The following is a 26,215-nucleotide window of genomic DNA, read 5'->3' as shown; positions in this document are numbered from 1 at the left end:
TATACAGAAAGGCGCACACGGGAACAGCACTAATCATATTCGAATTTCAAATTTACTTAACATTTGAGACAGCCATGACCGAGAATTGCGATTCTCCCAATTCGATTCTATCCGACGCCTGTCAGGATCTCAACCCCGAGGCACCACCAGCTCCGCTTGATTTGCTCTCAACCGTCTCATCCGTTTTTTGCCAACGATCAGAGAGGCTCCAGCGAGAAGCCCTTGCTCGTACAGATGCAGAGATCGAGGCTGGGTTCGTCGCTACTCGAGAAGCACGGATTAAGGAGAAGCTCGAAGAATTGGAGGAGTTGGACGAAGAGTTGGAGGGGGAAGAGGCATCAAAAGACGAGTGGGACCAAAATGAGTATGAGGATGAAATTCCTTCTAGAGAAGACGTCGAGGCTTTCGTCAATGGCGTGATTGATAAAGAAACCACAGGCTCCGTTCTTGACCGTGCAATAGGAGAGACAATAGAGGACCATAGAAAGCGGATCAAAACTCTTGAGGACCGCATCCAGAGATATCAACTCTCCAAGTTCGTGCTCGAAGACGTGCGGGGAGATCCTCCAAGGTACGTGGAAGGGTTTCCAGTGAGCCTCGTCAACGCCTTTTGCCGCCTGCGTCCTCTCATTCCTGTGAGGAATACGGGGATGTTTGTTTGTCTTCAGTGTCAAGTCAAAAGGAAACGGTGCTCACGAAACATGAACTATTCACCCGCCTGCGAGCGATGCAGACGCCATGGAGACCTCTGTCTAGTCAAGGACTCTAAGCATCCTATTGCAGTGTGTTGGCGGTTTCCCGGGGGCCAAGAAAGCGGTGATAATGAACAGGTGGAACTAGAGTGGTGGTTGGAGAGGCTGACGAATAAGGGTCAGGCAGAGGGCGTCCAGGCTTTGCCCGTGTGGCATGAGGTCGATAGTAACCCAAGTAATAACGGTGGTGAAGAAGAGGAGATGCCCCAAAAGTGGCAAGACTTGTTGAAAGGATCTGCCAAAAGAAAGATAAGTGCACAGTAAAGCGAAAAGGGCGGCATTCATGCATTTATTCTTGGTAATTATCCCCATCTATCCCATGTCAACCTTCCCCCGGCATCAATCAAAAGATCCAGTGCCATCTGTGGTCATAGGCAAGTTCCCAGTCAGAAGCCGCAATCCCATCCGCCCAAATATATGAACCCCGTTTCTCTCAGTTGTGTAGTTGATGCACTTGAGTGAAGTTGTGATTCCCGATGTTTCCTTTCCCATGAAATTCGCATAGAAGAAAGAAGTGAGGCACCAAAGTAACTCCACAGACCCAACCATATCCCTTCATTTTCCACCATTTCTTGACCATCTTCAGCGGAATGTGAGCTGAGGTGGGTGCCGCATATTGGCTTCGCCCGATTCCTTTGGCCTCACATCACGCTTGCTCTTCCGTTTCTTAGGACTTGGTGGTGGAACTAATCCATTGGCAGTGAGAGCATCTAGAGGAGTTCTCGAAACAGGAGAGGTGCTGTCTGTAAGGAACTTTGATTTCGTCCTCTCGAGAGCCGAAAGAACGTTTTGCCTATAACGAGGATTAGGATTGTTAGGTGATCTTAAGTGCCTCTCTAACCCAGGGAGGGGAACACTCGCAGTATCATGAGTCCTGGCTCTTGGGACTCTCCTGCGTTTTGATGGGAATTCAGTGTTCGCTGAACCGATAGGATTACGAAACCCTTGCCAAGGAGGTTGAGGCTTCTTGAGATTTGTCGCAGACTCTCTCGGAGTTCCGCATGGACGCGGTGGCACCGAGAAAGACGTAGTCTTACTAGTGGCAGTTCCTGTGTCAGATTCTGTGGCTATCTCCAGAACGCGGTCTCTAGTCTTTTTGGTCGTAATTTCAAAGCGCGTAGGTGTCGTCGTAAAGTATTGGCTGATCGATGAGCCTGGGCTTCTTGTAGGTGTTGGTGGATTGCTTGGGGCAAGATCAGGTAACACCCAAGGCATCGGTTTGAGCTTATCTTGAGGTTTCCAAGAAGCCAGTGTTCGACAATCCATTCGTTTGAACAATTCCCGATTCTTCTTCGGAGGACAAAGCCATGCATGCGTCTTCGCACCATAAGCATTGATTCTCTGTAATGGGTCGACTTTCAGACAGTTCCAGACGAATTCAATCCCTTCGAGAGAGGGTTTTGTCTGCATTCCATTGAATAATTGAGCGAGATATTCGATTATGTCTCCTTGTTCCATCTTGTTGAGCTCTGTGTCATGGTTATCAGATGCAAGGAGGAGCAGTGCAACAACACCCAAGGACCAGATGTCGACAGCTGCAGTGTGAGCTTGCCCACCCGCTGCAAACTCCCTATTAGTCTCATTAGCAAGTGGCTTGAGTCCAAACTCTGTGACGTACGGCGCTTGGTATCCTGGTGTCCCAGCATTTGTGATCATTCTGCTGCGCCGAGGCACAGCAGAATTGCCAAAGTCTGAAAGCATGACTCGATGATACGCAATCTTAGGCGAGTACGCCAGGAGGATATTCTCTGGTTTGAGATCACGGTGAACAATATCTTTCTCGTGGAGATAGCCAAGACCACGGACAACTTGACGTATAATTATCCGTGAGTCGAGTTCCTTGACCGTGCCATGGCGCAGGATGAATGACATGAGATCACCACCCGATGCAAGCTCTGTAAAGGTATAGCTAGGACCATCAGTTCATGTTTCCACAAGCATCTAAGTCTCACTTACAGTGAGTGTGGTGATGAGATAGCATCCACGTAAGGAAGGATGTTGGGCTATTGCAGGTTAGCAAGACTCACAATACCAGCGCAAGTCGACTTACATGTCTCAGCTGGCGCAAGATGTCGGCTTCCTGAAACTTGCGGCGGATATCCTCTTGGGAATTCTTTCCTTGAATCTTGTCGAGATTGATCAACTTGCAAACTAATTGCTTCTTCGTCTGGGCATCGTTTGCCAGGCAGACGACTGCTTCCGCTCCTTGCCCTAGGCAATGGCTACTAACGTGATACTTGTTTGCGAACAACTAGGGCAGTTAGTTCCAGACCCCAGTCGGTCAGAGGGATCATTCAGGCCAACCTTGCATTCCTCCAGTTGTAAGGAAGTTAACTCATGGCGAGGAGGTGGCTGATCTTGTAAGACTGTAAACTTCTAGTAAGGTCGAATTTCGATCACATCGCCGCTCTGTAGTAGGTAGCCCGGGCTTATATCCGGACCAGAACCAATGAGTTGGCCGTTGACAAAGGTGCCGTTTGAAGACTTTCGGTCCCGCACGTAGACATGGTTGATAGTTGGCTCATACACCACAACGTACACTTCACAGTGGTTTCGAGAAACTGCGAAGTCGAGGTCATTATCAACAGCCAACGTGCTGTATGCGTGAGCTTGTGTGACATGCGTTCCATATGGGTAAATGCTCACTTTGCACGCGGGTCTCGCCCGATCTTGAAGATTTCTCGTTCCCACACAGGAAACAGTTCTGAGAAGAGGATTAGAAAGAACCAGAAGAGGTGAAGACCATATGAGATCTCGAGGGCAGGGTAGGGCAGGGTAGGGCAGGAAGAGCGTACGCTGAGATTGGTGTTCGCTTCTGGCATCTACTAGATGAAGATATGCGGCTGGACTTTCTTGCGACGCGCGAGTGGTATCCTCTTCCATATTGAGGCTCAAAGATTTTAAATCTGGTTCATCTGCTCAGACGGGTAGTGTAAGTGCTTTCTTCGCTGGGTTAGTTGGTATAGTAAGATTTGTGTAGCAAGATCACGAAATCGTTGGCTTAGATGGCGATGGTGGTTGAGTAAAGTAGTGGAAATTCTTCAATTAGTGGCTAATTTTCTCGTCGGTTGCAATTCCTATTGTCGCAGTTGAACAATTGCAACCGTTCCTTGCCTCCTTCCTTCCTTGCTTTCTGCTTCAATCGTCGGCCTGGGCTGGCACTGGCACTGTATGTGCAGGACAGTGCCCCACTCTATTGGCACTCAGGTCGTCGCCCACCCAACTTTTTGGTGGGGCCTGCCTTCCAACCGTGAGATAGAAGGAACGATGGGGTTCAGTCACGTGCTGTGAATGGGGCTGCATACACAAAATCGTAATTCTGGCCTCCAAGCTTCAGAAGTTTGTTCCTTATCCCAACACGATTCTCATCCACGAAAGAGTAAGTTTACGCGACCCGACCCTGGCCTACAGCTTGTAGTTTGCAGGCATAGAGCTTGAGCTCATGCCACTGCAAGCTACTTGTCTTGTGGACGACATTTCGCATTCGCGCCACAGTTGCTAACGTCTTCTAACAGCATCGTCAATCAAGATGAGAGCCAAATGGAGGAAGAAGCGGGTTCGCCGCCTCAAGCGCAAGAGAAGAAAGATGAGGGCCAGATCGTAAGTTGCATCGCTGTCGTCGACATGTCGACAATCGCTAATCGTTTTCACAGCAAATAAACACCTCGCACCTCAACCTGACTTAACTCATCTCTCATAATGTTACGACTTCACACGCACAACGATACTCTGGCCGAAGCTGCGCACGCTACCTTGACACCTCTTGGATGTCCCGCGACGTTATGAGCTGGGATTTGACTTTGGGAACTACGTCACGGTGGTGGAACCCCGCACTTGAGCGGCTGTTGTGCACACAATGAACATTACGGGGATGGGGATTATGACAATTGGACGGTCGGGAACCAGGCGGTGTTAGGATCAAAGACCATCAGTCATGCTCGCAAAAGACGATGCAACCAGAACTTGAATGGCAGTTCTAAGACAAAGAAATACAGAGTATTCCTCTGACAATTTGTGCTTCGTGCTTGTGCCCTCGTGACACCAATTAGCTTCCAGCTGGAGGTCGACCAGGTTATGTCGCGCGGTAGCTGTCGACCAACTCCTGGAAGTCCCGCGGTCTTACGCCAATTGCTCTACCCATAATATCGTAATCCAAGTCCTTTCAGATGCGATTGATTTCGCCGTTCTCTAATTTTAAAATTGATGATATGGTTGTGCGTGACGCTCTGTCGCATTCAGCTCCAACGTCACAAACAGAGTGCCTAGCGCTAAACCTCTGTGGAGCTACCAGGTAGGTACATACCTACTTGGTGGGTGGCAGACATGGAATGCTGAAGATATGGAAATTTGGAGATGCTGGAGCTCAGCGAACCGCATCAACCATCAATTGAACTGCATACTATAGTATATTGAATCGCTATTCTACAGCTCTTCCATATGGCTCTCATATATTGAATCCCGAACTCAATTCTTCCACATATCTCGATACAAATGCGAGGTATGTTCTCGTCCCTCACCGCCTTCCCTGTCGGGCCGGCTAAACGGCGGACCCTCTCTTTCTGCCGCTGAGAGTCAAAAAATTTCTAAGACCTTGTCTGTATCAACAGTACCTGTACTCAAGATTACATACGAAATCGAGAATCGGCCATTCAAAATGGGGAGTGAAAAGCGCAAGAGAAGCGGAGAGTCTACGAAGCCGAAGAAGAAGGTCATTATTGATGCGCCTCCTTCATCAGCGACCGTCTCTTCTGTCCTCAGACCCAAGTTCTGCCCTCCTGTAATAGGTACCAACCACCACCTCTGCTTGGGCGCGATGCGACAGATGTTGACTGATCTCAAATAGCGACGGCTGTTGGTTTTCAAGTGCCAAAGAACATTCCCTTTCACTCTTATGCGCCCAAGAATGGCGCCAAGTCAAAAAGCAAACAGCCTGAATCGGCAGCCGAAAAAGATTTCCTGCTGCACTCGAATGCGCATCGATCTATGGACTACACGGTCAAATCGGACGAGCCAAGAGGGAAAAAGTCAGCATTAAATCACTTCCTCGGAATCTACGACCCCAAGACAGGAAAACTTGAGGTGGTTGAGGCAAAGAAGATGACAATGCGAGCTTCAGTACGAGCAAGGCAGGGCGCCGCTGCTACTTCTAGTCAGCGCGATAACACCCAGGTACGCCTACATCCATCTACTCTAGAAGAGCAACATTTTAACCAAACACAGACCATGCTACAGCTCAAGACCGACCTCGGCCAGACATTTGGTACCAAAAAGGCCAAGAAGGCCATCCAAGAGAACGTCTTGAACGCTATCGCACCGCAAAAGAATGCCGGGGAGGAGCCTGCCAAGATTGATGCAGCAGCACGTGCTATGCTCAACTCTGTCGGAGAAGTCACATCGACCATGTCATCGAGAGAGGAGTTACAAGCGGTTGTGGATGCCGCCAAGCCTGTGCCCATTGCCAACATGGAAGCGACCGAGATTCAAGACGTTTACGATCCCAAGAAGATCATCGGAGCCGACATCCTCAAGCTGGTCCCCGTTCGAGAATGGCAAGAAAAGGTACAACACAAGGAGAACATTCAAGTACCGTCACGCTTTGTTGCCGCTCGGGTGAACCGCGTGGCAGGCAACGAAGAGGCCGTCGATCGACTGCGTGTACTACGTTACTTCTACTTCGTGCTTCTTTTCTACCTTCACAGCAAGCCTGGCAAGGCCCGTGGCACCCGAACTATCGCGCCTCGGGACAAACTTAGAGAGTTCCTTGCTCCTGCACCCGAGGCTGTGATTGAGAGCATTCGCCGCAAGTTCTCCGACCGTGGCGAGATGCGCAAGTTCCACGTGGATCTGCTGATAACACATTGCTGTGTTTTCGCAAGCATCATCGACAACTTTGAGGTTGACACACAGAACCTACGTGACGATCTGAAGATTGACCAGAAGACCATGAATGCCTACTTCCAGGAGATTGGCGGTCGTATGAAGCATGTTATAAATAAGGATACGAAACAACAGGTCAGCGTAGCCCGTCTAACGCTGCCATTGAGCTTCCCCAAGCAGAGGCAATTTGCCCCGAAACGCCGATAGGAATGGCGTGCCGGAGGCGCCCGCAGGTGTGAAGAAGATGATTAAGGGGAAGAGTGTGAAGGGACAGTGTGAGCGGGTGGTTATTGTGATGATTGAAAAGAAATTGCATGCTGAATCTTTCGGCAAAGGAGTTTTGCGGATGGACCGGAGATGTCAATGTACCTTACTTGGGCTTCAGTAATTCAGTGCCTACCAAGATAACGGGCGTAGCTCGAATGAATTATTTAAACACGTTATATATACTTCTTTAATCGAGATACTTGTAGCTGTTTCGTGATTGGTCCGTGATAATTCAGCATGCTCTTGAGTTGTAGACAGCAAATACAAGGTATTTAGAGCTTGATGAATGCTGTGTAATAACTCAAGCATTATGCAAATTAGTTATCGATCTTCTTTCTACCATCTATTTCACAGTCGAGCCAGCAAAGAACTCGTGCTATAGTGATCGATCTTCCACTGTAAACCTGGCTCTAGCAACATCTCCGCCTCTTATGCCGAGGCATCTCGGTACGCCAACCGAGTGAGGAGACAAGATCCGGGGTAATTCAATCACCCATGTAAGTACGTAAAGTAAAATACAAGAAGTCAACTCGACTTCTCCTGGTTATTCTTTTCATCATTAATCTTACAAGTCTCTTCTCCTCCGTTCATCGGTCGCGTCATTTCGAATACCCTCCATTAGATCGTTTATACTACAGCTTTCATCATGGCAGAAGAGTCTACCCTGCAACTCGAATATCGTGGCCGTGTAGCCATTCTAACCATTTGCAATGAACGAAAACTCAACGCCTTCAACTCAGCACAATACTATGATCTCGCTCAGAAGATGCGAGAGATTGCTACCCACGACGAGGTCTTCATTACGGTGATCCTGGCAAAGGGTAGATACTTTTCAGCGTGAGAACCTCTATATAGAATCCTGTCCATGAATGCAGTCCACAGCATCTTTCAAATGAGGGACAACTAATATAAGCATGGACATAACTAACTGTTCGCAGAGGAGCTGACGTGGGAGTATCTCGAGAGATAGCCGGAGATGGGAAAGCAGTCCATAAGCAAGTCTTGCAGGGCTTTGTCGCTCAAAACCTCAACATAACCCATGCCTTTGCAACTCATCCCAAGGTTCTCGTCGTAGGCCTCAATGGCCCTGTTGTAGGCCTTACAGCTGCGCTGATTGCGTTTGCTGACTTTATTTACTGCGCACCATCGACTTTCCTCCTCACACCTTTCTCATCCATTGGCCTTGTTGCCGAGGGTGGTGCATCACGAGCACTCGCACTGCGTCTCGGACCTGCACGAGCGAACGAAGCATTGCTCATGAGTCGCCGCATTGGATCTCAGGACCTCGAGCGCTGTGGATTTGTCAATGCCATCTTCGACGAGGGAGATGATGTCAAGTTCAGGGCTAGAGTGATGCAAGAGGTTGACGAGAGGCTGGGTGACCACCTTATTGGGGACAGCTTAATCGGAATTAAGAAGCTGATCAGGAAGCCTGAGTTGGATATTCTGCATACACAGAATGTCCATGAGGTATTTGCTGGGCTGGAGAGATTCATGACGGGTGTACCTCAGGAGGAGTTTGCAAAGCTTGCGAGCGGTGCGAAGCGACACAAGCTGTGAGGATTTACGCTGTATTATCTATACCACAGAAGAGAACATGAAGTAATAAGACTCGACTCGGACATTGGCTCTCACCTCATTATTCCGTGTTCTTGTCTTCCCCCCTCACTCACAAAGTACACCGCGAAGCCAAGGCAAGGACTGACAACGGCGCACAATATCAGCACAACCACGTAACATATAACAAAAGCGATTATACAAGGACCAAAAAAAAAAACATACAACACTGGGGATTCGCTGGTCGTCACCGACCCAACTACTAATCCAGCGCTTCGCAGCTTAACTAAGGGGGAGCAGACGGGACCCCGTGTTCTCTACGAGCTGTGGTCGTATGTGATAAGCGGACAAGTCACAATGCCCTATGGACAAGGCACTGACACTCGTATACATACTATCTTTGGTGCGGACAGCACAGTTGAGTTGATAGTGTCTTCATCAGGAGTGTCATAATTGGTAGGTTGTAAATAGTCTTCGATTGTCAAGTGTTGCGTACTCCCTATGCTAGCAGACCAAATAATAAACTGACTCGTTGCCAGAAGTCGTTGGATGACTTCGAGATTCGGTGTTTTGCTGCCTCGTCTAACTTGGAGTGTCGGTAAACATTGTCCTCGAGGTTCTGGAACGAGCTGCCTGCTGACTCCGTGTTGCCGATGCAACGCCGTACGAGGGCAACATCAAAGAGCCATTGTGTGAAGACCTCTGTCTTCTGCTCGGCACTGAGGCCAGATTTCTTCTCTTTGGTATCATCTCCAGGCTTTGGTGACTCCTCCTCTGCACTGGCCTTCTTTTCACCGGTCTCCTCTGTATCATCATCGTCCTCCTCCTCCTCCTTAGCATCTACCTCGTTTGACTTCTCGTCTTTGATGTCTTCCTTATCGTCAACTGAGTACTTCACCACTGCTGCCTCCCACACTTTGCATAGTTGCTCAGTCAGGTGCTTCTTCAACACAGATACAGCCGCTTTGGTCCAGAGATCAGCCCCCTCGTCCGACATAGACAGTGATAGTGATCGTAGTAACTGGAAAACCTCTGGCGAGGGCTGATTAGGTAGCGCCGGCTCTCCATCCCAAAGAGATCTGCCCACTACAACTCGCTGTGAAAGTCCTTGCCTGGAAAACTCTTCCAGAGTAGACTGCGAAACTGCCAAAGCCACCTTCTCATGCATTGAAGGAACAGCCTTCAGGCCAAAGCTCTTGATGGAAGGGCGCTCTGGTAGCTGATGTCGGATATCTCTTAAAACACGGAGGAAGTACATGGCCACTTTACCGTTGTGCGAGGACTCAGCCCGTTCTTCCCAGAGAATCTGGATTTGATCTTCAAGCTCTTTGAAAGACTTATCAAGCGTAGCATCCAGCCTCTCTTGCAGCATCTGCGGATCTGCTTTGCTTAAGAGTTTCTGTCGAGCTTCGATCGTCTCCTCATCCTCGATCTCGTCGTAGTCATTATCCCAGCGTTGCCGTCTCAACTGTTCAACAACCTCCTTGACATCATCGATGACATGATACCATGATTTGTAAGAATGCGCTGCTTTGGAAACAGCATCATTCCGTCCATAAAACCGAGACACGACCTTTTGCATAAATGGGGCAGCGCCACCCGCAAGAGCTTCATCGTAACCTTCTTCGTTCCAGATGCTCACATGTTCATCGGTGATACCATCTTTCCATCGTCCTAGGGCTGCAGAGATCTCTGACCCAACTAAGCGGAGCTTGCTGACCTTTGTGTCGAGTACTTCGAGCATGCGTGAGTTGATGGCTTCACGGAGAGAATCCTGCATTTCTGATGGATCGATACCTCGGGCCTTCCCGCCGTCTCTAATCCAAAGTTCCAAAACTCTTGTTCGAAGCTCCATAATCGACTTGAATTCGGACATCGTGTCCAGCGTTTTCTTCAGTCCGTCGAGGAGAACCTCTGATCCCCTTTCGGACCATGCAGCTAGCATCTCACGAGCTTGGCTTCCATCCAGGTCGTCATGTCGGACAAAGGGTGTGAAGTACTGGATTTCTTCGTCACACCATCGTTCATAAATGTCTAATCGTAGCCCTTCAAGCTGCTTGAGGCTGGGGTCAGCTAGGAGAGGGTGGCTCTTAAGACTCGAGAGCGCCAATGACAATCTGCCTGGTACTAAAGCTTGCACATCGAGAAGAGTTCTCGAATAGAGCCGCAAACTTTGAACAACGTCATCAGCACTTCCCTTCCGATTATTCTCTTCCACCTCAAATGCTAGTCCCATAGCTTCCGCTCTCACGTGTAGAAAATGGCGGAGGACGTCTCTTGCTCCAGAGCTTGTTGCTAGGCTGTACGCACATAGTGCCTTTTGCACGTTTTCCCTCTCAGTCTCATCGCCAGCTCTCTCAAAGACCTTCTCGACGTTCCTGAGCAACCTTCGTCGTAGCTTGCTAATGGATACTCTCGCGGTTTCAATGGCTTGGTGACTGCCAGTGTCAGTCGCATCGTCCGAGAGGCTCTTGATCAGAAGCCGACTCAGAACCAGGACCTTTGTAGAAAGTACCAATCGATCCCCCTTCTTGACATTGTCGCCCAGTCCACCACTGCCCTTAAGTATTCGCCCAACAACTAAGACACAGGCGTCGAGGAGCCTCAATCGTGCTGCGATAGAGGTAGCGGATTTATTCTCCTTCGCGACGAAATTTGCGAGACCCGTAGCTTTGGCGCTGATCACAGCTCTACCGCATCGGCCACCCATCTTGCCTAGAAGCTCCTGAATGACATCGTTGTCATCGCGCATGTGCACGATAGTGTCCGCTGTACCGAGCAGATCGCGATAAGAGCTTCCAACCTGAGTGCGCAGGCGGGTAGACTTCTCTTCGATTGCGACATGGAGGCTTTTGTGAATAGCTCGGATCTGTGGGAGGGTGTTATTCGCAGAGAAGACCTGGGCGGACGAGGTGAGCTTGGAAGTGTCGATATCGGCCATTGTTGCGCGAGAGTTGTATATCGTATAGTATCGGTGTTACTTATCGATAGGCATCTGCCCAATAGTTTGTCGCCCCCAGGTTGTTATTGTCGTTGGAAGGTTAAGGAGAGACGTTGGAAGGTTGTAGGTTTGCTGAAGGGAAGCTGTTCAAGCAACGTGGAGTTTGGCCCCGCCATACAAGGGTCGACCCGCCATAAAATAGGTGATAATCAGGGGAGTTACTCCATACATGTACATACTATAGTAAATTGCAGCAAGTAAATGGATATTCACAAAATTGGAAGAATTCTTTCTTTGATGACGCTATTAACCAAGTCCTTAATGAACTTAAATCTATAGTCTTGTGCTCTTGACAACTGCTGTGTTGATACCTGACAGCTCTCCTTGGTATCCTCCTTTGGGCTCGCCGCCTTGCCAAACAGGCTTCATGCTCTTCAACTTCTTTTGCTTTGCCTCGTACTGCTTGCGCTTCTTGACTCTGGGGTTCCTGACGTCCTTGCTTCGCTTGGGCGCTAAACCCTTGTTCTTCTCAATGGCATATGTGATCTTACGCTTGCCGTCCTCACCAAGCTCCTCCTTCTCGACAACTCGATCTGCTTTACTGGCAGCTGCGTATGCTGCGTAGCGGGCGGCCTTGTCCTCCTTGTTCTTCTTTGACTTTTGTGCCACCATATCGTAGTACTCGTCCTCGTTGTCACGAACAGTCTTGGCTGTAGTGGTGTCCTCATCGTCACTATTGCCATCGAGGTCTGCTCCAAGCTTGGAGTTCTTTTGTCCACGTCGCTCAGCCTCAGCGTTGAGACGCGCCGCACGGTCTCGAAGTCGCTCGCGGTGAGGAATATCCATATCACCACCGGCATCCCTTCCAGCGCCAGCACGCTTGTTCGCCTTCTGTACGATTTGAGATGTGTAGAACTTGAGACTCTTCTTGCGGGCGGCCTTCTCAGCTGCGGTTCGCTCATCAAGAACGTCCTCTTCACCAAAGTCGGAGTTGTCATCGTATTGTTCGATAGCAACAGCCTTCTTGGACTTCTTGGATTTCTTGCCGGGAAGAGGTAGATCATATAAGTCAGCAACAGCAGCTTCTCCAGCCTTGATTTTCTCCAGCTTTCGTGCCAGTTTCTCAGCAGCAGCCCTTTCTTGTTTCGACGACTTCTTGCTCTTCTTGGTTCTCTTCACCTCAGCCTCGAGATTCTCAACACCCCGCATCAATGCATCATCGTCGATATCCGAAATAGCGTCACCATCGAAACTCTTGGTTGACTTGAGATCCTTGGTCTTCTGCCACGCCTCTCGACAATTCATCAAGGTCTCCATGACCTCGTGGTCCCGTAGCTCGGTAGGATCAATGGTTTTCTGCACCTTTGCGTTATCTCTTGCTGGAGAGGTCAGGATGGCAAAATAACTCGCGAGAGCAGCAACGTAACAGCCGGCCACCCAGTACTTGACAGCTTCTAATGATTGACCCGAGAGACCCTGAGCTGATTTTTGCAATTCCACCAAAGTAGGTTGCAAGTTCTGGAATTCCTTGACGAGGGGCTCGAATTCGGGATAACGGTTCTTGAGAATTGTATATCGCTCTTCGGGGCTCATATCGTCGGTGATCTCAACTTCCTTCAAGACTTCTATGACCGTCTCTTCGTCCTCGCCATCTTCTTGGCCCTCAGCTAGCCACTCATCCCCATCAAAAATGAAATCCTCCTCTGCCATCTTGGAAAGCTTCTTCTGTTGAAGACGCTTGGCTTCCACTTCTTCTTCGAGAGCGTCGGCCTCGGTCTCGATATTGTCGGCATTGTAGTAGTCGTTTCTTGAGGATCCCCACCAACCAGAATCACCTTCCTCCTCTTCCTGACCAGCTTCGTCATCTGAGACTGCATCTTTGGATGCTGAGCCCTTGTTTTTACGCGGTTGATCATCTTGGTCGTCCTCCTCTTCTGAGTCGGAGTCCTCGTATCCAAGAACCTCTTCATCGGACAGCTCGATATCGTCATCTTCTTTCCTTCGACGTTTTGAATCTGGCGCTTCGTCGAGTAGTATTTGGTCTCGGTTCATGAAGTACTCGTCTTCTGAGTCGGCAACATCCTCATAAGTAGTGATAGGTCCAAGGCGGGCTTCCGATGGATCAAGTTCTTTGGGGCCTGAAGCCGCATTACTGCGCCCTGATGCCTTTCTCTTCTTAGCCATTTTCGCGGGTCGTAGGGAATTCGAGTGGGTAGAAAGAAGAAACGTCTAAAGTTTTGCGTAGCCAAAGTTGCGAAAATAGCCCGTCGCAGTCGCAACTTTTTCTGAAATTTTAGCCGATAAGAGATAAGAGTAGGCCACCCACCAGCCATAGCCACATTTACGCCACAATCTCAGCCATTGACGGAAATAAAATGATCAATTTGGCGCTTTGGCTGACAATAAAGTTGACATGATGGGAACCAATTGCAACACATGGCCAGTCTCAGCTTACATGATTCAGAACACACATGATCATCGGCCGCGTATGTAGTTTCATACACTCCAGATCCAAACAAATGCCTCGTTTGAGGGGCTGATCGAGCATTGTTTTTGCTTTGTAGCTTCATCACCAAGATATCTTGTAGATTCGTACTATTATCGGCCAAAGCCCGAATGATTCGTGGGATCCGGCATCCCACTTCCAAGATCGTCTCCCTGATATAAGCCCTTGTCAGAACCACTTCGTCAAATGCGTAGCATGTTACTTCGGCTACGGCACATGCAATGGCAATGGCTTCGCGTAACATCGAGTTCAGGTCTGTATGCAATATGCATGTATCGCCGTCCTTTCATTTTATAGGTACCTTAGATGACATAGGTAGAAGCACTCTGATATCAGAATCAGAAGAAGCAACTGCATCTTCCATTTTAATCGTTCCACGCGCACCAAGCGCTTAACGCTAGCCGCCTACGGTAGAAAGTGGACTTCGCTTGAGTCAGCTACCTAATCCTTTGGTGGGGACCCTAGAGCACAATGACGAAATGCCGAAGGACTTCCCTCGGGTAGTGACAGGTAGGTACTTTTGAGTCTGACCATAACGCGTAGACCGCTCATGTACCTCCAGAGTGCATGTCGGCGGGTGCTCTGGTGGCTGACCCCTGTATTCTTTATTGCGTTTCATCGCGTCTGTGATATGCCCTTTGTCCCTCTTGAGTCCGCTCGCCTGGGAACTTTGGATAAGGTAGAGAAGAGTTTGTTGTTTTGTAAAGAGAGAGTGGAGAATACTCTAGAAATGAGAGTCCCTTATTAAATAGAATTTGGACTTGGACGGGTAGGTGGGTTTGATTCACCGTTAACGACGATTCGGCGCATTTGTTACCGAATGTGGCAGTTGACAGTTGAAGAGACCAATAACAACGAGAAAACAACCTTAAGTTAGCACTCCTCGCTCCCTACAAACCTTGATCTAGCTCCGATCATCGAAGAGAATCTTCCTCTCTCTTCTCCATCCCTCGATTCTCCGTCCGTGTCATCGTCGTCAGGCGGCCTCTATTTATACCTGATCACCCCCCGCCATCTTGATTTAAAGTCCAGTCACGCTTGGCGCGCCTCCACACTCCCGCCAACGAGGGTCACCTGGACCCTGAGAACGGTGACGGTGTGACAACCAACGAACCATCAAAGTTCATCCCATTCTGGGACGAAGCACGGGCACGGGTGTCGCGATATAGTACTCGGACCAGATCGTCCTTGTGTCCCAACCTCTGTTTCACTTGCTGCTGATCTTTATCTTCTCTTTATCTCCAGACCAGACCAGGCAGGCGCCTTGCTTTAAAGCTCGTATCGCCCTGGGAGCTTGCCTGTCACTCCACTCCCTGCTCCTTAAACTTCAACTTCATTTCCACTGTAGTTTCATTCCATCATGGCGGGACAAGAAGCAGAAGGCTCCGAGCCGCCCTCACCACGGACTACGCGAAGACGGAATCCTCTCCAGCGGAATGCTTCAACAGGAGAACTTGACGAGCGAACCCCCTTGCTCACAGCTTCAAGGTCGCGCATTCGTATCAGTGAGCAAAGCTCAACTCGTCAGCAAAAAGGATCCTTATCACGGGACCACAGCTACATAGGTGCGCTCTCCAGGGGTATACTAATTCTGACTCTGGCTAATCATTTCTGCGTCTCAGGTGCCTATCATGGCTCTCGAAATCATAGCCGGCATCCCTCGTGGAGCTCAAGACTGGTTAACGCCCTGTCTGACCGCCATGAGTCCTCCATGGCCGAATCGAAAGGCACGATTTTCCCCGATGAACGCATGTGGTACGATCAATTCACCAGTACCGACTGGGTGCATGACGCAATCGCCGATTCCTACAGAGTCAAGGAGCTACGAAGTCGTAAGGACTTCTGGGGCAGGGTTCGCATTATCTTTGATGGCGCCCAGGGCTGGATTCTGAGTGCTCTCTGTGGGTTTCTCGTTGCATTGATGGCATACACAGTTGACGTTGCCGAATCCACTGTCTTTGATTTCAAGGAAGGCTACTGCAGCAAAGCTTGGTACCTCAGCAGAAAGGTCAGTACCCGATTCATGATGCGCACATTCCTCAGTTTGTTCTTGTCACGAATGTAGGCTAATATTGACCTTAGAGATGCTGTGCCGAAGAAGTCTGTGAGGACTGGGTCAGGTGGGCACATGTTGTGAACAGTCCTTCCGGAGACATCTGGAGAAGCTTCGCGATTTACATGGCCTTTGTTCTCACCCTTGCTCTCATTGCCTGTTGGATGGCACTGTGGACAAAAACAGTTGTCCCATCTGCATATCAACTGACGACTCTAGACGAGAACCTGGCTGTTGATCAACCAACGCAGACATATGACGACTTGAACACAAGTGAATCTTCAACCCCTCAACCGCAACCCGATCCAAAGCCAGAGAATCCCCCTATGGTCTACTATTCTGCAGCCGGCAGTGGAGTTGCCGAGGTTCGCGTTATTCTCAGTGGCTTCGTATTGCACGGTTTCCTGGGTGCCAGGACCCTGATTATCAAATTAGTAGCACTGATCCTAAGTGTCGCTTCTGGCATGAGTCTTGGAAAAGAGGGCCCGTACGTTCATATGGCTGCCTGCGTTGGCAACATCCTGTGTCGATTATTCTCCAAGTATGATCGAAACGACGGAAAGCGAAGAGAGGTTATTTCAGCAGCTGCAGCCGCGGGAGTCGCCGTGGCATTTGGTGCGCCGCTAGGCGGAGTACTGTTCGGCCTTGAAGAAGTTTCATACTTCTTCCCTGCAAAAACGCTGTTCCGAACCTTCTTCTGCTGTATCGTCGCCGCGTTGTCTCTCAAATTCCTCAACCCCTACGGTACACACAAGATCGTTCTGTTTGAAGTGAGATATCTGGTCGACTGGGAGTATTTCGAGCTTGGAAGCTTCATATTTGTGGGCATCATTGGCGGTGCACTGGGAGCGCTCTTTATCAAAGCCTCTAAATACTGGGCTCAATCCTTCAGAAGGATCCAGCTGATCAAAAAGCATCCTCTGCTGGAAGTACTGCTTGTAGCAATGGTAACAGGATTGATGAGCTATTGGAATCCTCTGACAAAGCTCCCTGTTGCTGAGCTGCTTCTCAATGTCGCATCGCCGTGCGAGGGTTCCAGCACTGACTGGGACGAACGAGCATTGTGTCCTGGAGCCATTGATGAGATTCCCCCTATCCTCTTTGAATTGTTTGTGGCTCTCTTGATCAAGGGCTTCCTCACTGTTATCACTTTTGGCATTGTAAGTTTGTTTCAGAACGAGCTATGACATAAACTAATATACCCAACAGAAAGTTCCTGCTGGAATCTACGTACCATCTATGGTTGTTGGAGGCTTGATGGGTCGGATAGTCGGCCATATGGTGCAATGGGCTGTGCTACGTGTCCCGGACTGGGCTATCTGGGGAGACTGTGCTTTCAGCAGAGACGGCTCGTGCATCCAACCTGGTGTGTATGGTCTCATTGCAGCTGGTGCCACCATGTGTGGTGTGACGAGACTGTCTGTCACACTCGCAGTTATCTTATTCGAGCTCACCGGTAGCCTTGATTATGTCCTGCCCTTCTCTCTCGCCATCCTCGTATCCAAATGGACAGCCGATGCTATCGAGCCCAACAGCATCTATGTGAGTCTTTCATCTTTGGTCAATGTACCGAGCAGCAACTGACCTGTACAGGATCTTCTCACCAGCATGAATTCATATCCATTCTTGGACAATAAGCATAAGCCGATCTTTACGGAAGACCTGGCTGACATTGTGCCTCGGATTCGAAAAGAACGAGTTATTGACATTACGAATTCCCCAGTTGTGCCTGCTACGAGCTTGAGAATCAAACTCGAACTCCTGCACAAGGCTGGCGAACTCGATGGAGGACTGCCAATTGTGCGACATGGTATTTTGGTTGGGTTGATTCCCGCACCTGATCTTGGATATGCGCTTGATCAGTTAGAGGACGAGGCGACGAATCTTTGCCTCATGGACCACGTTCCTAGCATTGACGAAGATGAGGGGGAGCATGATCCCACAGACTTTACACCTTACATAGATCCTGTGAGCATTCCACGATATGTGCTACCTCGCACACCACTGATGAGTATAGGCACCTGTTGCACTGGATATCAGATCACCAATGGACTTGGTTTATGAGCTTTTCGCGAAGCTCGGACTCAGGTACATTTGTGTGCTGAAAGACGGCAAATACGCTGGAATGGTAAGCTTTCACTGACTACTGCTTGAAATTGATGTTCTCTTTGTGATGCTAACATAGCTACCAGACCCACAAGAAGACCTTTGTCAGATATATGCGAGAGCATGAGAAAGATGTTTAACTTGCAGGCGAACCAGGAGTTTTGGGCATTGTGGGCGTTGTTTGTTTCTGTGATACAGGCATGGCATTGGCATTAGCATTGCATTTCTGGTAGCGAGTTCTTTTGGGCATCAGAATCGGACGCATCGACATTATGGTTAACGCAGTTGATAAGGATGGAAGAGCCGCGGCTTATCCAACTTATAGATTGGCATTGTGACAGCATGAGAGTTTTATGGCCGCGCGGAGAATCGAGGCGACTTGTTACTCTTGAATGACTAGAAAGATTGGCCAAGGTGGAAAATATTGTTTTCGACTCATGTGATTGTTATCGTGTTCCAATGTTTATAGACGGACGAACTATCTAGGCCATGGATTATAGCCTCCAGTCTCCCTTAACCTGCCCAAAGGGGTAGGCTTCTGGATGTCAAGCGTACTAAAAGCAACGTCTGACAGCCGAGAACTCGGACGGCTCCGAGACCGGAACCGGTCCGGTGTGTGGGACGGGAAGGACGGCTGCCATGCTTGGGGGTGTACATACGCTGTATGGGAGATATGCTGCTTTTAAATGGCAGATAAATACCCACTCGATAGAAAGATCTCCAAACAAAGTAAGCAATCATGTCTGAAGGTGAGTTCGGTGAGGAATAGTGGTCGGTATTTCTGACTAGATTGGTGCAAGTACTGTAGCTAGAAGGCGTATCAGGATCTGAGCACCGTTTTATACCAAGTACCCCAAGATACCTAGGTACCTACCTATGGAGATACCTGTCTTACCCCGCGCATTGACGAGTTTGGTGGATTTGGATTTGGAGAGCCGGACATGGAATCAGGAAGGTCAACCCGTGAAAGGGCGAGTTTGATTCTGTTATCAAACAGTACGGATACCAGTGCCTGGATGTATGTGAATGTGCAGTGGCTGGCAGCCGGTCACGGGGTGTACTTGAGCGTGAGATAGGCTGCAATGATGGTTGGGCAATGCATCCATGGATGTTATCGGTACGTATTTGTGTATGTAGTATCTGGCCCCTGCACAGTAGACATGTCGGCACTGCAGTCTGTTATCGAGATCTGGGTCTGGGTTCACCATGGGTAAGGTGAAGGTGAAGGCGGAGGTGAGGCACGGGCCTTGAGACCAAGAAAGAGTGAGGTTGAATTGGAAAAGCAAATGGTCTCGTAGACGACGTTAAAATCAACAGTATTATCCAAATAAATCAATGGTGTCTTGCAATTTGATATGGAGGCTAGGTTAGAAGTCATGACAAGAACCCAATGTCAACTGATAACTAGCGGAGAGAATCAGAGGAGCGAGAGATGTTGTAAGCGAGCTGGGGCGCTACAGCTTCTTCCCTATTACGGCAAGTCTTCAACACGTCTAACTTCACCCCTCCCTCTTTCCTGTTTGCCTCCGCTGTCTCTCACAAACTTCCGCCCTCCGCTTGGTCAATTTCTTGAGAGCAAATGCGGGGAAAGGAAACATTTTTAGGTGGTAAGTACATACTAGTTAGACCTTAGTAGCTTTCAGTTGTAGGTAGGTAACGGACTGGGACATCATGGCGTTGGGCAGGTGAGGTGAGAGCCGGGTCCGAGTAAGGACCCTTCCTTTCCTTTCCTTTCTGAAGTGAGTGATACATTATAAAAGGGCTGACGACAACCTCCCTTCCTTCTCTCCCCTCCTCTTCCATATCTCTCTGATCTGTGTGGCATTCTTCCATCTTCAGAGCTTCTACCTTACCTCAGTAGCTTGACAAGAGTGAGTTGCCCTCTCCGTTTTTGGCTTCTATCATGGCTGCATCTCTTGACATTGTTTGCTTCCATATCATGACGGCACGCTTTCATTTATGCTGACGTTCTGTCCTCATTTAGCAGGCATATCAATTTATACCTTACCTCACGGTCGAAGCGCTTTACAAGACACTCACACTCTTCATCAATTGCAACCCTTAGTCATGTCGGCTTTCCGCGCTGGCATGGCCGCCCGGCCAGCTGTTCGAGCTGCCCGAGTTACAGCTTCCCGCTCTTTCGCTACTTCGCGCAGCATGCGGATGGCTGCTGTTTCTGAGAAGACCTTCTTCGCTGGCGAGCCAGACGCCCCTACAGTCAAGACAGCTATTCCTGGCCCTAAGACCAAGAGTCACCTGGATGAGCTCACCAAGGTCTTTGATACTCGCAGCGCAAACATGCTTGTCGACTACACCAAGAGCAAGGGCAATTACATTGCCGACCCCGATGGCAACGTGCTTCTCGATGTGTAAGAGTCAATTGAATGCCAGCTTCATTACCTAACACTAACGAACAAAATAGCTTTGCTCAGATTGCTTCAATTGCTGTCGGTTATAACAACCCTGCCCTTCTCAAGGCCGCCTCCAGCCCTGAGATGGTAAACGCCATTGTCAACCGACCTGCCCTCGGAGCTTTCCCTTCTCACGACTGGGCCGATCTTCTCAGGTCTAGTCTTCTTACTGTTGCTCCCAAGGGTCTGGATAATGTCTTCACTGCCATGGCTGGCTCGGATGCGAACGAGACTGCCTACAAGGCCGCCTTTATGTGGCGCCGACAGCAAGAGCGCGGTGGCCCTGAGGTTGATTTCAGCACTAAGGAACTCGACAGTGCTATGGATAACCATGCCCCCGGAAGCCCTGATCTTTCTATTCTTTCTTTTAAGACCGGCTTCCACGGTCGTCTCTTTGGGTCGCTCTCTACTACCCGCTCCAAGGCTATCCATAAGGTCGACATCCCCGCTTTTGACTGGCCTCAAGCGACTTTCCCCAAGCTCAAATATCCCCTCGAGGAGAACGTGGAGGAGAACAAGAAGATCGAGCAGGCCAGTCTTGATGAAGTCGAGCACCTTATTAAGAACTGGCACCTGCCTCCTTGCGCCGTTGTCGTCGAGCCGGTGCAGAGTGAAGGCGGTGACAACCACGCTTCGCCTGACTTCTTCCGCAAGCTGCGAGCCTTGACCAAGAAGCATAACATTCTGCTTATTGTCGATGAAGTCCAGACTGGTATTGGCGCTACTGGCAAGTTCTGGGCTCATGACCACTGGAACCTCGAGACACCCCCTGATATCGTGACCTTCTCTAAGAAGGCGCAAGCTGCCGGTTTCTACTATGGCGACCCTGCTATCCGCCCCAACAAGCCTTACAGACAATTCAACACATGGATGGGTGACCCTGCTCGCGCCATCCTGTTCAAGGCCATTGTCGACGAAATCAACAAGAACGACCTCGTCAACCACACCGCGCGAGTTGGTGATCGCCTCTTCAAGGACCTCGAGTCTCTTAGCAAGAAGTACCCCGGTCAGATCGAGAACCTCCGCGGCAAGGGTCAAGGTACATTCATTGCCTTCGACAGCCCCAAGCGTGACCAGTTCCTAGTAGAGGCCAAGAAATTGGGTGTGAACATCGGTGGCAGTGGCGCCAGCGCCGTTCGTCTGCGACCTATGCTCATTTTCCAGCAGAAGCATGCTGATATCCTTGTGGACACAATTGAGAAGATTGTTAAGCAGTAAAAGGGGGTGCAAGGGGGACATCAAAATGGCCATTTAAGGACACTGGAGTTTGGGATTATCTGAATAAATCAGAAAATGTATTTAGCGAAGACCTAGGGGATCCAGGTATTTCTTTTTATCTCGAGGCCGAAATCTGGGATGGACTAGGCACACTTGATTGGAGGTTGTGAAGCCAAGGATAATGAGGGTTAATGCAATCAACATAAGCGTCTTGCTTTCTTCATACACTTTCTTGTACCTGCTTGAGCATTATTGTATCTTTTATCGTGACATGTTTCTCTCGTCAATAAGCAGGCAGGTGTCTATTTTCATTCGTCGAGGAGATATGCGAATTGTATATAATTGCGCTTGAGCAAGGAGTGCAAGTTTATGTCTCACTTGAGACAATTGTTATTAATTCATAACTCTGTCTATTGATGCCCGTTTACAGTCCTGAAGATGTCCTGAATTTCACACCTGTTAGTCTCCCTGCTTTATGGGTTATGTGAGAGTCAAACCAGCTGCTCTCTTATCATTGGCCTTTGTCTATGCCGTCCTCATCAGCCTTAAACCATCATTAAGATCCGTCCCTGGCATCATCGTACGAACTATCCCACGAGTAGTCGATGAAGCTCCTTGTTCTCCCTCGTTCGCTCATTCAGCAATGTTGGTGTCATTTCCCTAAGTCTTTCTCTGGTGTCGATTCGTGTTCTCCTTATCCGGTTTTGTTTTCGTTTCTTGCATCTGGTCTGGCGCTCTGCTTTGTATTATGCGGCTTTGGTCATCAGTTCCCATCGGCTGCAATGAGCTTGATCGATTGTTTGGAGAACCTTCTTGTTTTTGCACACGCGGTACCGCTTCACTAAGGGATCTCGGGCGGTTAGACATATGTTCTCCATGCTATTAGAGTATTAGCTAACGCCCAACAGACGAAATGCGATTACCTACCGGTATATTGTCTAAGATTCCTACTGCCTGCTTTGGCTGAGGCATCCCGGAGGACGGCATGATAGAAGGCTGGTAAGAATCCAAATTCCTGTGGGTATTTTGAAACTCTCCAGGAAGTGTGCGGCTTAGACCTTTGTATTTATTATGCAGTGATCCCGGGGGCCGTGGCGGAAGAACAGCTTGAGGAGCCGGTGCAATAGTGCGAAAGCCCGAGTGGGGATTCTGTAGAATGTGTGCAGATGGCTTTGGAGCGATAGGTCGAGGATTAAAAGGTCGCTGGCTAGTCACGTCCCGGCCTGCATATGCTGGACGACCCTTTTTCTTCTTGGGAGGCTGGTCAGTTCGCTGAGGTTGCTGCAAATGGGGCCCAGGAGCCATAGTGGGTTGGCGTTGGAAGTTTGCCGGTGAGTTCTGCGCTGGAGAATGTTGAGACAGAAGAGGCAGAGCTTGGTTGCTGTGAAGTTGGCCGTCGTTGTTGTTCTGAGTGCTCGATTCTTCTTCGCTAGCTTTTCGCTTTGTCCCACGCTGTCCTATGTACATGTTCTGAGCTGTCTCCATACACTGAGCCATGTTGCGGCCTATAAAGGATGTTTAGTTCAGGAGATCTGGATGTGGTGGCTAGGTAGGTATTCATTCTACTTACCGTTCGGGAGTTGCATTTGCATCCAGTTTGGCTCAATATGACGAACTAGATTCTCCAAATATTGGACATCTAATTGACTGTGTTTGATTATTTCGGCAAGGAGATGCCGCTGGAGTGAGTCTGGTCAGTTGAAGAATTCAGGAGGCTAGTATGGCGAGATATACCTTCTCCTGGTCATTAAAGGGCTCCATGCTGAGATCTTTCCTTGGAAACTACCTTGGTGAGAATGAGGCTTGGAATAGGTCCAAAAGTAGGTGTTGATGTGAATTCTCATAAAGTCTCAACCACGGGAAGAAGTGGAAGTCCATCGAGGACTAGACCCTCGTTCTGCGAAAGTCTTTAGAAAGCGAAAGTCGTCTTGGGCGGTTTCCCTCGATAAACTCATTGGGGGTTGATGGCAAGACGCGAAAGGATCGAGGAGTTTGTGGAATCTTGTAATATATTGCATTTAAGGGCCACGATATAGCCTATCGATGGACCCAGCCAACTGGCTTGGAGACGTCGGGTACGACGAAAGGAAGCGACTCGCTCAAGATGCTGCGGTACATGTGATAGCGGACGGATGAAGAAGCGAGGATTGCTACTTCTAGCCAGACGCGGGAACACAAGGTCTGGGCTGAGATTCTCTCTGTGCTGGAACCTATTGAGAGAAAATGAAGAGAGCCCTTGATGATTCCTGAGTAAAGTTGCAGGTTCTGAAGGAATATTGCCTGGTGTAGTGAGATCGCCTTATGGGGTGTGTTTTCGACCGGTTCTTAGGGTGTCAAGTCTATTCTCAAGCGGAGCGGGACATGGTTCCGCTAACTTGTGAAGTAATAAAGGTGAGTCTTGGAGAGATTCCCTTGACAAGAGATGGTCGTTTGAGTGAAGGGCAGATCACACTGACGATGTTAATATAACAGGAACCGCCGTGGTGACTATACCTAGGTAGTAGGTAGGTAGGCAGGTTTTGGTGACAAAGCTGGCGCAAGTAGGCCAATGGGTGAGAAACAGATAATGACAGACTCAATGTCAGTGTCAGACCCTGGATGCCTCCTATAAGGCAGACAGAGGGTGCACAGAGACAACAAATAGATAGGTAGGTAGGTAGGTAGGTACCTAATTCGGATGGAAGCCACCAAATAGGTAGATTAATCGGCTTTGCCCAATATTCAAGTACCGCCTCAGCCCGTTTGTAAACCTGCTGCTGCACATGATATTGGATAGTAGCTAAGGTAGATAGCACGGGAGTGGCCGACAAAGCGATGCATGCACAAGATGCAATGTGATTTAGCACCTTTCATCTCATTATCCCCTGATGAGATGAGATGAGGTGAGGTGAGAGGCGTTGCGATGTAATGAGATTGTGCATGCGCAGTGCATGTACATGTGCGTGTGTTGCGTGGTACAGCTTAAGCCGATTCCTGGATCTGGAAATCCTCCTATCCATGTTTGCGAGTGAGGCGCTGATCTGATATGATTGTGAGTATGACTACCACCAATTTTGGATGGCAAATCAAGCTGACAACCCAAAGGCTTGTTGAATTGAGCAATTGCGTCGAGAGGCCTCTAAATGTCTCACTTGGAGAGCTCCAATTTGTCCATGGTCCCTGTTTTCTTTAATGACTGTGACCCTGCCATGATGCACCACTGCAGCACTCACTCCTCGGACAAAAAATAGGTGGATCAGGACGGGTCTAAAGAGAACTCAAAGGACCAATCCCGCTAGAACCTGGAGGCGCCTGACTCGGAGTAGGGGGCTTATCGACTTCGTAGACGGTAGACACATAGTCTACTCCATGTCCCGTGCTCACAGGCTCAGCCCATGGATACACACCAACATGGATTTGGCGATATTCCATTGGCTTCTCGCGTATGCGGCTGGTGCCGTATTTGTCCTTGTTCCATCCATGCCCATGATGGATGTGTGGCCACCAACCAGCGATGAGTTCAGCCTGGTTCTGACTTATTAATGTACAGTCGTATCCTGTGCAAGGCAAAGTCAGCGACTATTAATCAAGAATTGCCAAGCTACTTACCGTCAGGGTTGGGCAAGGGGCTGTTGGTGCAACTCTCTGGAACCTGAAGAGATGAGCTGAGGCCTATTGGCCAGTTGGCGACGGGGTCCGTGGTTTCAAGAGTTTGTTGTCTCTTTGTTACTGTTGGAGAGAAGAATGACTGGTCATTGATTTGGCGGTCGACTTGTCGTATGTCGCCAGCGTAGCACTGGCCAACTGTTCATCAAGACTCTAGGCCAGTCGGTACGTAGACTAATCTGATGTAAGTTCAAAGACTGCATCACTTCAACTTTCAAGTGACAGTCCATCATTGCATAAAAAAAGGAATAGACAGGGCATCAATCAACCGCTTTAGACAAGAGAGCACATCTCCCTTTTATAACTAGGTCCAGCCACGGCGTTGATCTTGTAGACAGGCATTAATGCACAATGAGCTGGCAACGTCTGACTGGGCCCTATTCGAAATACCTTAGTAGGTAGCTAAGAAAAATAGTCATGATTATGATTCAGGCTATAATACCAATATATCAATTGCATCGTAGGGAGCAGAGTTTTTAAAAATAATAATTAAACAGCTCGTCAAGTTAATCGATCTCGTCAATTGGCGTTGATATCACCTGGATAGTTGGGTATAATATCACGGACTACTCCATCTTCGCTGATGGAATAGCCCACCCACCGGATGGTTCCGACAAGCAGATCCAAGATCAAGGGCTCCACGATATAATATCCTCTCATTCTCTCAAATCCTCAGTTCTGATCCATCAATATTACACCCTAATTCAATCATGCAACGCATTGTCTCGAGTTCCATGCACGTGATACAAGCTCTGACAACAGGAGCCTGTCGACAATTTCATCATCGCTCGTCCCTAAGTAACCTGAAAGCTTCAATGTCCTCGGTATCCAGAGCTCGCGTAGCTGTTCTTTACCAAAGTCTCGACCCCCCCCCCCCCCCCC

The 26,215-nt window shown here is 49.1% G+C and overlaps 10 protein-coding genes across 10 annotated transcripts; 5 read left to right on the top strand and 5 right to left on the bottom strand.

Moving 5' to 3' along the window:
* Positions 1-74: 74 nt before the first annotated feature.
* On the top strand, positions 75-1,016 carry FSUBG_5074 (uncharacterized protein; the record flags this gene model as incomplete). The annotated part of the gene is made up of 2 exons (XM_036683131.1): positions 75-571; positions 734-1,016. The coding sequence occupies 2 exons, from the start codon at positions 75-77 to the stop codon at positions 1,014-1,016; spliced, it is 780 nt and encodes a 259-aa protein (XP_036539381.1).
* A 318-nt stretch (positions 1,017-1,334) lies between these two features.
* Positions 1,335-3,635, bottom strand: FSUBG_5073 (CAMK kinase; the record flags this gene model as incomplete). The annotated part of the gene is made up of 7 exons (XM_036683130.1): positions 1,335-1,545; positions 1,594-2,322; positions 2,371-2,661; positions 2,709-2,755; positions 2,803-3,003; positions 3,057-3,118; positions 3,194-3,635. 7 exons carry the CDS (start codon positions 3,633-3,635, stop codon positions 1,335-1,337), a joined length of 1,983 nt encoding a protein of 660 aa, XP_036539380.1.
* A 1,771-nt stretch (positions 3,636-5,406) lies between these two features.
* FSUBG_5072 (DNA-directed RNA polymerase A (I) chain) lies at positions 5,407-6,836 on the top strand (the record flags this gene model as incomplete). Its single annotated transcript, XM_036683129.1, has 3 exons — positions 5,407-5,536; positions 5,596-5,921; positions 5,973-6,836. 3 exons carry the CDS (start codon positions 5,407-5,409, stop codon positions 6,834-6,836), a joined length of 1,320 nt encoding a protein of 439 aa, XP_036539379.1.
* A 706-nt stretch (positions 6,837-7,542) lies between these two features.
* On the top strand, positions 7,543-8,456 carry FSUBG_5071 (delta3-cis-delta2-trans-enoyl isomerase; the record flags this gene model as incomplete). Its single annotated transcript, XM_036683128.1, has 2 exons — positions 7,543-7,733; positions 7,835-8,456. The coding sequence occupies 2 exons, from the start codon at positions 7,543-7,545 to the stop codon at positions 8,454-8,456; spliced, it is 813 nt and encodes a 270-aa protein (XP_036539378.1).
* Positions 8,457-8,952: 496 nt separating this feature from the next.
* FSUBG_5070 (uncharacterized protein) lies at positions 8,953-11,394 on the bottom strand (the record flags this gene model as incomplete). The annotated part of the gene is made up of 1 exon (XM_036683127.1): positions 8,953-11,394. The coding sequence occupies one exon, from the start codon at positions 11,392-11,394 to the stop codon at positions 8,953-8,955; it is 2,442 nt and encodes an 813-aa protein (XP_036539377.1).
* A 333-nt stretch (positions 11,395-11,727) lies between these two features.
* On the bottom strand, positions 11,728-13,578 carry FSUBG_5069 (SAS10-like protein; the record flags this gene model as incomplete). Its single annotated transcript, XM_036683125.1, has 1 exon — positions 11,728-13,578. One exon carries the CDS (start codon positions 13,576-13,578, stop codon positions 11,728-11,730), a length of 1,851 nt encoding a protein of 616 aa, XP_036539376.1.
* A 1,682-nt stretch (positions 13,579-15,260) lies between these two features.
* Positions 15,261-18,199, top strand: FSUBG_5068 (uncharacterized protein; the record flags this gene model as incomplete). Its single annotated transcript, XM_036683124.1, has 7 exons — positions 15,261-15,465; positions 15,523-15,908; positions 15,983-17,113; positions 17,163-17,495; positions 17,547-17,921; positions 17,971-18,081; positions 18,146-18,199. 7 exons carry the CDS (start codon positions 15,261-15,263, stop codon positions 18,197-18,199), a joined length of 2,595 nt encoding a protein of 864 aa, XP_036539375.1.
* A 1,927-nt stretch (positions 18,200-20,126) lies between these two features.
* FSUBG_5067 (4-aminobutyrate aminotransferase) lies at positions 20,127-21,688 on the top strand (the record flags this gene model as incomplete). Its single annotated transcript, XM_036683123.1, has 2 exons — positions 20,127-20,428; positions 20,482-21,688. The coding sequence occupies 2 exons, from the start codon at positions 20,127-20,129 to the stop codon at positions 21,686-21,688; spliced, it is 1,509 nt and encodes a 502-aa protein (XP_036539374.1).
* An 859-nt stretch (positions 21,689-22,547) lies between these two features.
* FSUBG_5066 (uncharacterized protein) lies at positions 22,548-23,449 on the bottom strand (the record flags this gene model as incomplete). Its single annotated transcript, XM_036683122.1, has 5 exons — positions 22,548-22,567; positions 22,616-22,684; positions 22,747-23,193; positions 23,259-23,367; positions 23,423-23,449. 5 exons carry the CDS (start codon positions 23,447-23,449, stop codon positions 22,548-22,550), a joined length of 672 nt encoding a protein of 223 aa, XP_036539373.1.
* Positions 23,450-24,934: 1,485 nt separating this feature from the next.
* Positions 24,935-26,215, bottom strand: FSUBG_5065 (uncharacterized protein; the record flags this gene model as incomplete). The annotated part of the gene is made up of 2 exons (XM_036683121.1): positions 24,935-25,224; positions 25,277-25,463. Coding segments are annotated over 2 exons (477 nt in total), but the record flags the coding sequence as incomplete, so codon positions are not given.

The sequence above is a fragment of the Fusarium subglutinans genome (assembly GCF_013396075.1).
Source record: "Fusarium subglutinans strain NRRL 66333 chromosome Unknown NRRL66333_c0000047, whole genome shotgun sequence".
In the NCBI taxonomy this organism is placed as follows: domain Eukaryota; kingdom Fungi; phylum Ascomycota; class Sordariomycetes; order Hypocreales; family Nectriaceae; genus Fusarium; species Fusarium subglutinans.
The sequence above is the reverse complement of the archived record's forward strand: the minus strand, read 5'-3'. Positions and strand labels throughout refer to the sequence as shown.